This window comes from Podarcis vaucheri (assembly GCF_965113315.1).
Source record: "Podarcis vaucheri genome assembly, chromosome: 4".
NCBI lineage: Eukaryota > Metazoa > Chordata > Lepidosauria > Squamata > Lacertidae > Podarcis > Podarcis vaucheri.
Window position 1 is genome coordinate 19225703 of NC_138762.1, and position 12989 is coordinate 19238691.

A 12989-nucleotide genomic window follows, 5' to 3' on the forward strand; every position below is an offset into this window, starting at 1 on the left:
CTAACTTTCCAGTCAAAGAAGCCATAGGTGTTTTATCAGGTGTGCGGCATGAAGACAACCAATAAAGTTAGTGGTGAACACTTAATTATTTAAGCTTTCATTAGATTTCAGCAGCACTTTGAATTCCTGGCACATTTAAAACAAAGTATATCATGTAATCCCTTGATGACAGAGGTGGTGGCCAAACAGTAAAATATTTGGCAGCATTCTTAATTCCCCATCCTAAACACAGCCTACTCTGAACAGGCAAATTCAATCAGTTAATCCTTATGGAATGTCTTATCTTTCTTGATCAACCATTCAAAAGGCCTCGTGATGAAAAACCAGAGATGCCAGTGTTTCTGCCCACCATGCTACTTAAGCAGTACAGTGGTACCTCGGGTTACATACGCTTCAGGTTACATACGCTTCAGGTTACAGACTCTGCTAACCCAGAAATATTACCTCGGGTTAAGAACTTTGCTTCAGGATGAGAACAGAAATTGTGCTCTGGCGGTGCAGCGGCAGCAGGAGGCCCCATTAGCTAAAGTGGTGCTTCAGGTTAAGAACAATTTCAGGTTAAGAACGGATCTCTAGAACGAAATAAGTACTTAACCCGAGGTACCACTGTATTTGTAATTGCCAGGTCCTTGGTAACTGAAAATAAGCTTTCCTAAATTGCGCTCAAGGCAGGTTTGGGTGTGTGCCTAAGAAGATTATATGGGATTGAGATCAAGTGTCGATCTCCCACCACTATGAATATTGCAAAAGCCTATCAGTTTTCACCAGACACTGAACAGTCTGTTAGCCCACCCTACTGCTTCAGCAAAGCTTGTTGAGGAGATACTCAGCTAGACTCAATGCCCAAGAAGAGACTGGGGTGGATGGTGGGGGACTCTGGACTGTTGGAAAGTAAAGAAAAAATAGGGGCAAAAACTGAACCAACCAACACCTTCAGCAAACATTGCTGTGCCATTAAAGTAGAGCAAGCAAGGCCTCAAAATCCCCTCTTCCCAGCAGCAACAAAGATTAAAAAAGAAATCCTTCCACAATCTCATCTCTCTCTCATCCTGTTCACACATGCTTAAGGTACACACTTGGGTAAACTTAGTCTCATGCCAGCAGATGCAACCTTAAAGTGTGAATGTGACAAACCAGCAGCTGAAAACATGCATCCAACACACATGATTAGAGACAGCCAGGATTGGCTATGGCTTCTGGTAGAGAGTATGGTCAGAGGCATCCCTACTTCTGGAAGTTGGCAGAACTATAGAAGAATTGCATATTGAAACCATGGAAATCAGGATGCCAATTCAGCACATCTTTGCATAATTAGTACAGGATTTCCATATTATACAAATTGTGTCACCTGGAATGTGGTAACTAAAAAGACATTGCACACTGCAATCCAACCTGCAATCATAACCCTCCAATGGTTTGCATGAACAGCAGTAATTTGCGTAGCAATCCATAAATAGTCCCTGGGAAAGTCAAAGCATCGTCTGAATTAGAAGCAAACTACTGCTAAAATTATATGTGGAGACACTCCTATTGTTGCTATTACTAAAGTACAGTACAGATGGTGTGCTAGGTGCTGTACAAATTGTATTAAGGCAATAAAGTAGTTAATAAAATTTAATTTTGGACAGGAGTAAAACACCAGTTTATTAGAACTTGCATGTCACCCCATCTTTGTCCCACTCTCTATAACCTACTTTTCTGGAGCAAATAAACATATTTCACTAATTAGATTTATAGCATGCCTTATCCCCAAGGCACTGGGTGGGTACAAATATGTCATCACCTCCTTTATGCTCACAATAACCCTCTGAGGCAGGTCACAATTACTGATACTTTGCAGTTTGCGTTCCGTGTGGAGCTGACATAGCTGCTTTCTGCAGGGATCAGCTGTGGGATCAAGTTCCCTATGGGAACCTGAACTCACAATGCATCACCCAATGGGAGATGACTTTAACCCTTCTATGTGCAGGGATAGGGCATGGAACTTGTAAAAGGTAAAGGTAAAGGTACCCCTGCCCAAACGGGCCAGTCTTGACAGACTGTGGGGTTTGTGCGCCCATCTCACATCTATTGGCCGGGGGCCAGCGCTGTCCGGAGACACTTCCGGGTCACGTGGCCAGCGTGACATCGCTGCTCTGGCGAGCCAGAGCCGCACACGGAACGCCGTTTACCTTCCCGCTGGTAAGCGGTACCTATTTATCTACTTGTCCCCGGGGGTGCTTTCGAACTGCTAGGTTGGCAGGCGCTGAGACCGAGCAGCGGGAGCGCACCCCGCCGCGGGGATTCGAACCGCCGACCTTTCGATCAGCAAGCCCTAGGCGCTGAGGCTTTAGCCCACAGCGCCACCCGCGTCCCTATGGAACTTGTATGTAGAGACAACTCCCAATTTACACGGGGTTACATTCCAAACGGCGGTTCGAGTCCCCGCAACGGGGTGAGCGCCCGTTCCTCGGTCCCTGCTCCTACCAACCTAGCAGTTCAAAAGAACATAAAAGTGCAAGTAGATAAATAGGTACCACTCTGGTGGGAAGGTAAACAGCGTTTCTGTGCACTGCTCTGGTTCGCCAGGAGCGGCTTAGTCATGCTTGCCACATGACCCGGAAGCTGTATGCCGGCTCCCTCGGCCAATAAAGCGAGATGAGCGCCGCAACCCCAGAGTTGGCCATGACTGGGCCTAATGGTTGGGGGTCCCTTTACCTTTAACATTCCAAAGTACCATGTATATCTGAAACACAATTGAAAATGCCAGCAAACACCCCGTTCCGCCCCTTTCTGTGACATTTTTGGGTCACTTTCAGGTTCAGCACGGTCACACACATATCGGACGTGCCTAAAACGGTCGCTCCCTGCAACTGATGCTCACACTAGCTGTTACTGCCCCATTCATACATGTATGATTTTTCTAGATCTTCAGTGCATCCCAAGAAAACTTGACAGCCCAGACTGGACTGATGGCTTAGGGAGTGACAAAGATGCAAAGACTTCAGAAAGCCCAATGTGGCCTGCAGGTTACTTAAGTGGGAAGCTGAGAAATGAAACATGAAAGGCAAGCTCTCACTATGCAACTCTAAAGTTGGCCAATACGTGCAAACCTACCTTATGCATGTTTACACAGAAGCCAATCCTACTGAGTTTAATGAGGTTTACTCTTAAGCAAACATACTCAGGGCTTCCAGCCAAGTCTGACAAACAGGACCACCAGATCTATACTTCACATCTTAAAGCAGTTTAGAACCAATTTCACACAAAAAGACTTCCCAGAAAGATCCCTGAGGAATTATGGCTTTTGTGAAGGTTCTGGGAATTCTGTGCTAAGAATAGCCTCAACACTTCACAGCACTCCACATCCAAGGAGTCTTCAATCTGGAACCGTGGCATTTTTATAAACCAGTATGAAAGTGCATTCATACCCCTTTAACAGTCACAGCTTTCCCCAAAGAATCCTGGAAACTGCAGTTTATCCCCACAGGCCTACAATTCCCAGCACCCTTAACAAACCACAGTTCCCATGATTATTTGGGGAACGCTATGTGCTTTAATACATGGTGTGGACGTGACTTAGAAATGCCCAGAAAAATAGATGACAATATACCAGAACGGGTTTGATCACATAAAGTAACACCACTATTTAGAAAACATATATTGCCTTGGGAGTTTTGAGATCACTTTGTTCCCATTAACTCTGTGATCTGTAGAACAACCCTGCCAATTAACGCAGCACTGTATTTCCCAAACTACAGCTTGGGACAGGGCTATAATAAGGGTGGGCCTTCATAAGACCATCTAGCTAGTATGCAAGACTTTCCCTGGCTCACAGCTTATTTCCACCCTCTTGCAAAACCCATGTTTGGGGATGGGGCAGAACTAATATGAACCACAATACTCTGGAGCAGCCTTTCTCAACTGCCATCATCCTTGACCAGTGGCCATGCTAGCTAGGGATGCTGGGAGTTGTAGTCCAATGACACCTGGGGACACAAGGTTGAGCAAGGCTTCACCCAACAGGAACACCTGGCCCAGAAATGCAACAGTTAAATCGAATGGTATTGCTCTGTGCTTCTCAAATCCATGAAACTTCTCACAGATTAGAAAGCAGGAAGAAACATCAAGTATGATGTATAATATGATCCAAGAGCTTAGAAGAGGGGGAGGAGAGGGATAAATAAATGCACGTACCAAACATACACATTTGTTAGCACAAAACACATTTTTATAAGCCTACAGACAGTCAACTTTTTTTTAAAGTGTGTATTATCCTACCCAGCCCTCCCCCACACCAGTTCTCCAAAAGCCAAACCCTTCTTTGGAAGACAGCAGGGCGGAGGGCGGGGGGGGGGGCGGAGCTGTTCTACAATTTCACTGCATGGCTTGAAAAACAACTTTGATTGGCACTTGGCCTGACCCACAGAGCAAGAAAAAAAGAAAAAGAAAAACAGCTTTGGGACAAAGAGTGCAAATATTTGAGCGCAATGACTTACATGCTTTCTTCATATTTACAAGAAAAAATCCTGGTACAAAGATATAATTAGAAAGAGGCTGCCAAACATACACATACACAGCACATTTGCCTTAGTTGATCCAAGATCTGCCCAGCTCAGCAGTTTTAATTCATTTGCGCTGGACAAACAAGAGGCAACTCAGTTAATCAGATGTACAGAGTGGAGGCAAACCAATCAGAATATTCCTGAAGGGTGGCTTGCTGGATAGCTAGTATTGTTAGAAATAGTGGCAGATGTGTCTGGTTCGGCTTGGGGCTCCATAAACCAAGGTTTTGATGTGGTGAACAAGCATTGCAGTCAAATGCTTATCTAAAAGGCCTCCCCTCTCCTTGTACATCACTTTGGAGTTTAGTTTATGGTTTGCATTATTCCGCATTCTGACTGAACCAGGGAAATCTGGTTTAATGTCATTTAACAAGCCAGGACCAGATCCCTTCAACCCACTAGTGATGTGTCCCAATTATTACGAAGTGTTTTAACACCCCCCCCCCCAAATCACTTGCCATTACTGGCAGGGGCAATGCACACTTCTTCATAAGGATGTCAGCACACATGGAGAATTGAATTAGCTGTTATTATGGAAGGTGGTGGGAAATTCAACATGCAACTGCTGTCTTCAGCGGCAGCCTCATCTTCACTGAGGTACAGTCTTAAGAAAAATTTTTAAAAACCATGTTTTCTAGCTATTGCTGGCTCTTTCACTTAAAACTAAATGGCCTAAGCCTAAAACTAGTTCAGGGAACGCTTTCCCCCATATTGACCTCTTCCCATTCTTCAGTCACTTTGGTCTTGTTCCAGGAAACACTTCCATCTGAAGTAAGGCCTTCTAAGGTATGGCACGTTTCTTCTCAGATGAGCTTTCCTATGAAGAAAGGTCTTCATCTGCCTTCTGAAAACCATTTAAATTATTTTATTATTTAATGCCAAAAAGACTAGCATTATTAACGCTCCTGCTAAGATTCTGGCATTTAAATTAAACTCTTTTTTCATCTTTTTATGAATTTTATATGCATTTAGGGCCAATTCAAATCTCCCTCGGGGGTAGAAAGCATGATAAAAATGTAATAAAATAAACTGTGTAATAAAATAAACTGTGACAAGAAATGCATGGATAACTTTGCCACAAGAGGGTAAGGCAAAGTAGCTCTGCATGACCTGCGCCCAAATCATTAGTCAGCCTCCATTTCTCCCCTCCAATCAAAAAAAGGAAACTAACTTAATTTGCCCGATTGCATTGGCTTTGAAGGTTTTCAAATACTTTCCCCCCCTTTTAGGCAAAGGAACATGTTGTTGACTACTCATACAGTGGTAACGAAGACTGCAGACGCAAGGCACGTAGGAAAAGGGAGGAGGCATCATTCAGTTTGGATACACACAGAAAAGCGGGAGGGGGAGTAACAGGTAGCCAATTGGCCTCTATTCAATTCTTGGCTTATTTTCCAAACACAGTCAGCTTATTTTCAACCTCTTATTCACAGCCATGAGGGCTAGGAACCACACCTCAAGAAAGAAAAGAACGATATTCTCAGGATGCTAACTGCACCACTGATTCAGAGGCTGGTCCCATGTTTATAGAACCCCTTCCCTAGGCATATTCATATGGTCCCTGTGTTGATGGCTTGTAAAACAGCCTGAAGACTGTTTTGTTGCAAAATGCTTTCACTTGCTATTTTAGCTGTTTTGTATTTCACAGCTGTTGTTCTTTTAAAACTCTTTATGCTGTGCCACTTGTTTTTTTTATACTGATACTGTTTATTGCTGTTGCTATAATATTTTTAGTTGTTTTAGTGTTTTACGGATTGTGTGCTTTCACAGTTTATAATCACATTATGAATTTTATGCTTTTAATATGTTGTGGGTAGCTGGGGGGGCGGTTTAACACCTGAAAGGCAGCCTATAAATATTGATCTTTTTAAACAGAATGTAAATGACACAGAGATCAAACATCAGAGAGGTGTTGTCATAGGAATTTACTTACCCACATCTCAATAAATCAGAAATCTCCTCAACAGTACAAAATAGTTAAACTATTCCTTAAAAAAAGGGATCCAAGGGTGAAAATATACTCATTCATCACCCCAAACACACAACTTCCCAGGTAAAGTAGGAGTTCACTCTAGAAATATTACTTTCTGCAAAGTATACAGGCAAAACCAGCCATGTTTATATTACTTATTACATCTGAACAGCATCCATACACCATTTTTTAAAAAAACTGCATTTTAAGGAATTCATACTAGGAATCAAGATTCTCACTAACAAGGGAGCCTTCCTACATACAGACAATGATTCATGATTCTAGCAACAGATTATGTGACCAGCAGGATTTGGTTCTCTTTTGAGCACATTATTACATAATTTTAAAACTGCAAAGAATTGGGGTATCGTATCTTTCACATACCACTTTTTTCTGTCATCCAGTAGCCCTTACTGCATCAATTAATCTGCTGAATAATATCCATCTCAAAATCTTCACACATCACTTGGGATTCTGGGACCTTACATGAAATGTATGGAATCCCCACCAAGCCGCCTTAATAAAAAAGTCATCACAATAATTTGTCAGCATTTTATTGTACGTTTCTCCTAATATATACATTTCTGCTTGCAATTTTGTTCCCTAATACACCTCAACATATTTTATGTTATTTTCACCAATATATACATTTTTATGCACATGCTTTTGTGCACATTATCTGGTTGGAGAACTGAATTGCAAAATTCAGAAAAGTGCACATTTTGAAGGATAGCTTCATTTGGATTCACATTTTGGGGGGTGCGAGAAGTACAAATAAGGTAGTTTTGCATTAAAATGCAAACAGAATTTCTCCCCTACCCCTTGCTGGGTCCCACTTGGCCAGTATGAAGCATACTGTGCCATAGTACAGTCCTCCCTCCCGAAAAGGGAAGAGACATAGACACTGAGGTGAAGGGACTTCAAAGTTCTAGGCAGGGAGCTACCGGTAATCTTGCAGCAAGTAGGGCCAAAGATGCTTCACACCCAGCAACAGAGGATTAGCTTGCAGCCCTCAAATTGCTAAATATGGCAGAGAAGCAGGCAGCACATAGGAGCTTCTAGTCAAAGGTATTCTTTCCACTCCTGTTTTGTACCCTGGCTGGCTGGATTCACAAGGAAACTTGAAATGCCCTCTTCTAATGCCGGTGTTGGTCTACTGCATGCATGTAGCTGTGTGCAAGGAGCCCCCATTCATTCACTTACCAAAGAGATGCCTACTGGTAGAAGGCAGGAGGAATAGAGCAGTTAGAAGGGGAATCCCATGTTTGAAAAACCCTGCCAGTGAAACATAACCAGCACTCAACAGGAGATGTGGGCAAGATATCTTCTAGAGAATTTTGCTTGGCATTACTGTAGTAATTTTACTGAGGAACCCCCAATAAGCTTCCAAGAAAGCCAGATTTTCTGAGTACACACACAGACATGATGTTCATATACAGAAAGGGGAGGGGGATCTAATAATAAGAGATTTGTCATGGAGACAAAATCTAAAATCAGACACACAATACAGATATAGCTGCTACAGAAAGTGTAAGCATAAAAAAGAGCAGGGAGATTATATAGAGTTGGGAGGCATTTATTTTGACATACTCTACATATACAGAGAGGATACAGTTCAAAAGATAAAAGTTTCCTTCCCCTTCTCTTTCTTCACCCTCATAGCAGACCCACACACTGAAGTCAAGGTTATGAAGAGGGCAGTGCTCCTTGCAAAAATGTGTGTCAGATGTGGGTGGAGATAAGGAAGATGAGATGTAGTCCATCTCTCTTTCTCTCTCTCCTGCAGCATGTCTTCAATAAGATTTTATATGCAGAACTGAGGCTTAGTGTTGCAGAGGCAAAACCAACAGGAATCAATATCAATACAAAAGGGAGAAATAGTTAGAAGGTAGGAGGTTTCTGCTTCAATCATACATTAAGGCTGGAGGGTGTTCTCTGCATTCTAGTCTGACAACACTGAAACCAATGAAAACCCTGGTTTGCTTAGTGACATCATTGGTATTGGCTGCAATCTTACAGGATGAAGCATATTCAGTGTCTGTCTGATATATGTGTCTAGTTACAATCTATCTTCCAACCCCCAAAAAGGGTTCTAGTCTGGCTCAATGATTACTTGGGGCAAAGATCCTATTTCCATGGTAAGGGGGTGGGGGGGAGACTATGATAGCTAAGTTTTACACCCAGCAGACCCACTGAAAAAACGAGTATGACTAAGTTAGGTCATTTAATTGCAAGATCCCCCCCTCACTTTTTTTAAACTAGAAGGGACAGAGCTGTCATAAATAAAGAGGGGAGCAATTTGAGTTAGACTGTCAAGTCTACGGCACAAATAAAATTTATATTTATTCTGCAAACTATCCCATAGGCTTTGCGCTGATAACAATATCCAGGAGGATAAACCACTCAGTCAGTCTGACCTTACCATCAACTATACCACCATTACCCACTCCTTCAATGTACTCCAGTCCTCAGTCAACATCATAAGCTTAGGCATTAAATATTTTGATGGGCAGTAATGCAAGGAGAAATCATCTCAATAGTCACGCATCAGTTTTGCAGCCTCCCACAAAGTTACACCACAGCCAAAACCTGAATTTCTTCTAGAAGTAAATCAAGACCTCTCAATTAAAATTAAGCAAAAAGCGGGAGAGAAACAAGAAACACATGAAAACACCTACATATAAATATTTGTCTTTAAAGTACATGCATGCTTGCACTTGATATTAAAGTGGGATATTTTTTTTTTGAGCATCTTCTGGGTGGCAGGAGGAAGCTCAACCTGGAGCTGTGAAAAGGGAGGGGCGTAGGAAGCTGCCTTTTGCTGAGTCAGACCGTCAGATCCATCTAGCTCAGTTTTGACAACACTGACCAGTAGCGGCTCCCTAGAATTCCAGACAGGAGTCTCTCCTAACTGTACCTGGAGACACCTGGGATTGAACCTGGGACAAGTAGATGCTCTACCACTGAGCTTCAGCCACATTCTTTGGAAAGAAGGTGCACAAACCACATATAGAATTTAGACAGTGTTTGTTCTTATTCTTTTGAAGGTCTTGAGACTTCAGGGACAAGACATATTTTTAAAATTCCAATGGATAAGTGAAGTAGTGATACAGAAGGCAAAGGTACAGCAAAATAAGAATTTCATACAGACACATACCACATCAAGTACAGAGAGCACAACCCTGCCAAAGTCAAGCCCCCTTAATTGATTTCACTAGACACTGAAACCCTGGGAAGGATATCCCAGGGGCCATAGGAATCATTGCAGCACCCTTTATAAGGACAGAAAGAGAACTCCTCAACCTTGGAGAGGGAGATCCAGTGTTGGATCCCACCTCGCCATTGCTATGGAACCTTCCACAGCCCTTCCTCTATTGTTGTCAGAACTGATCTCAGCAGAGCAAAAAAAGGGGGGTGGGCATGCCAAGCGTGTGCTTGGATCCAAAAGATCCAACGCCTTCCCATTCCCCTGGCACACCTCCAAACCAGGAGCACACATACAACAGTGAATTTCATTCCCTTTATTTCACATGAGAGGTGAATGGTTTTGGGGGATGTAGAAAAAACAGAAAAGGACAAAGGTGAGCAAGAGCCGTCCTCTGTTGTCAGGGCACTGGAGAACCCAGGAGGTAGGTGAACTGCCTTCAGTTCCCTTCCTTTCAGCCCTGCCCACCTAGGATCACACTGTTTAAAGGTGATTATCTTTACCATACTGTTTAAAGGTACTTGTTTTAACAGGATCACACAGAGAAAGAAAAGTATACACTTATTACAATAAGTGTCAGACTTAGTGAATGTTAGCATTTACTAGCAATTCTTAAGATTTTTGGAGGACTGCCCACAGTAAATGTCAGAAATGTGCAAGTCATTAACCTGCGTTTTTAGCATTAGCACATCATTTACTTCTAAGCAATGGAAATATATAGGCATATTATATATAATCTAATTAAGGCAATTAGTTTAGCTCTGAGATTTACTGGTAAATATTTTCTGACATATCCCACTGAACCTTTTTTTTTCTTCAGTACAATGATTACAAACAGAAGACAACATTCCCCAGGGCTGGAATTCTATACTTTCTTATCTGGAAGTAAGGCCTACTGATCTCAGTGAAGCTTTATTTTCAAGTAAACATGCAAATTTGTATTTGTTATACTTAGAGGAGACCCATTAAAAACTCAATGGGCAATTGTATAAATCAGATGTCACCCATATTCTATACACAAACACAAAGACAAACACCCTATTGCACTATATTCATTTAGATGGTATGTGAAACCAATCCACCACCAAACCACCCCTTTTTCTTTTACTGACAACATGATCGGCTATTTTTTGATGTTGCCAGGCTGTATACAATTTTATCCATTGCTATTATTATTATGCTTTTGTTTAAGTGGTTCAGTACCAACTGTAACCACACTGAGCACCTTTCAAGAACAAGTCACACTAAAAGCACATGAACAAATAATAAATTATGCATACATTGTATTAAAATAATAATATGCATATTTTATGCAATTTTAATATACAATATATACATATAATATGTACAGTATTATCCTACTTAACTATGCAATTATAAACAACCTTACATTATAAACAAAAGAACACAGTTTTAAAACTTTTTAAAACAACCAAATAACCTTAATATAGCTAGCACTTAAAAGCAGCCAGCCCAATACACTTTGTAATATAAAAATAATGGGCTGGCTCCAGACTAATTTAGCCACGCTTTACCCTCATTAAAAATTATTGGACTTTTCTTAGTCGTAATTAACAGCACAAGCCTAACCACATCACATCTACTTAGAAGTAAGTCCTATTGAGCTCAACAGGGCTTAGTCCCAAGTAAATGTGGTGACAGGACTGTCAGTTGTCCCATCCACTGCAATGGGGCTACTGCATGGCTAACTTAAGGCTGCAGTCCCAACCCCACTTACCTGTGAGCAAGCCCCACTGGGACCAGCACAACTTACTTGTGAGCAAAAAACGGTTAGGACTGCAGTTAAGTCTACATCCAGCTGGATATGGTTATTATTTTTACACAGCTGTACCATGCAAATCATACCTATTTAGACAACTTTACTACTGGATAGGAAAACACACAAACTGCTCTAACTACATATGTACTTAGAGATAGGGTTGTATCCAAATTAAGTCCTGCTCAGAGCAGACCCACCAAAATTAATGGGCATGGCTAAGCTGGATACATTCCTTTCTGAGGGTCCTAGAAGTTGCAGGAACGGTCAGTTGTCCAAGTTCTATCTACTCACAAGTAGAGCCAGTGAAACCAAGGGACCCAAGTCGGCCATGCCCATGGGACTTCAGTGGGTCTACTCTGAGGAGGGCTATTGGGTTGTATGCCAGCTAAGTCCTCCTCAGAGCACACCCACTGAAATTAATGGATATGGCTAACCTGGATACATTCATTTCTGAGGGTCCTAGAAGTTAGTTGCAGGCAACCCCTCGCTGTCCAAGTTCTACTCACAAGTAGAGCCACTGAAACCAGGAGACCCAAGTCAGCCATGCCCATGGGACTTCAGTGGGTCTACTCTGGAGGAGAACACGAGCTACCAATGTACCTCACATATTTCACACTTGCACGCATATAGCGCCTCATTATATATGCTTTGGGATAACCCTGACATATACATACACAAGCAGCCCTACGCGAAGGTGAAAGAGTCCCCCCCCCCACTCCGCGGGGCGCGCGCCTCCCTCCCCCCCCCCATTTATAAGAGTTGGCCGAGGGGGCGTGGCCCGAGCGCAGCAGCCCAACGGTCCGCAATCCGGGAGCGGCGAGCAGCATCTCCGAGCGCCTTCGGGCAGCGCTCCGAGCGAAGTCGCCTCCTCCGATGGGCTCCCCCCCCCCCGCGCACCAACCGCCCGCTCCCCAACGTTCCACAGCCCCGCGCGCACGCGCGGAGGGGTGTATGTGTGTGTTTGTGTGAGGAACGTGACGGGGGTCGACGTACACCCACCTGCCTCAGCACTTTCCGGCAGTTGCTACAGACCCTCCGGCACTCTCCGTGGCCGCTGCCGCCGGGGACGGACGAAGGGCAAGAAGCGGCGCCCCTGTTCATGGTTGCCGGAGCCAGCGGGGGCAGAGGGAGGCGACTGGCTGCAGCGGCTGCCTGCGCTCAGCGCTCAGCGCCTCCGGCCGCCGCCCCCATCCGCCGCTCCCCTCCTCCTCCTCTTTCCCCCTCCCGCCCCCCTGGAAGCGCTTCGGCTTCAGCCGCTCAGGAACAGCCGCTGCCATCCCCGCCCCGCCCACCAACCGCGGCTCTCCCTTGCGCGCACACCCCTCGGCCGCGGCCAATCGCCGCGCCTCGGCCACGCCTACCCGCAACCCCCGGCTGGCCAATCGCAGGCGCCGGCCACAGCCAGCCAATCGGCCGAGCGTTCTCCCGCTCCCCATCTCCGGGCAGTCTCCGAGTTGGAGGAGGGGCCGTCGCGCAAAGGGGGCGGAG

At 44.0% G+C, this 12989-nt stretch overlaps 1 protein-coding gene across 1 annotated transcript in view; it reads right to left on the bottom strand.

Moving 5' to 3' along the window:
* Nucleotides 1–12715, bottom strand: part of SESN3 (sestrin 3) — a 62701-nt gene extending 49986 nt beyond the window's left edge. Inside the window, exon 1 of the mRNA XM_082219405.1 lies at nt 12501–12715. Coding sequence (XP_082075531.1) covers nt 12501–12602 — 102 coding nt within the window. The 5' untranslated portion in view covers nt 12603–12715. The remainder of the gene's footprint in view (nt 1–12500) is intronic.
* Between the last annotated feature and the right edge of the window lie 274 nt (nt 12716–12989).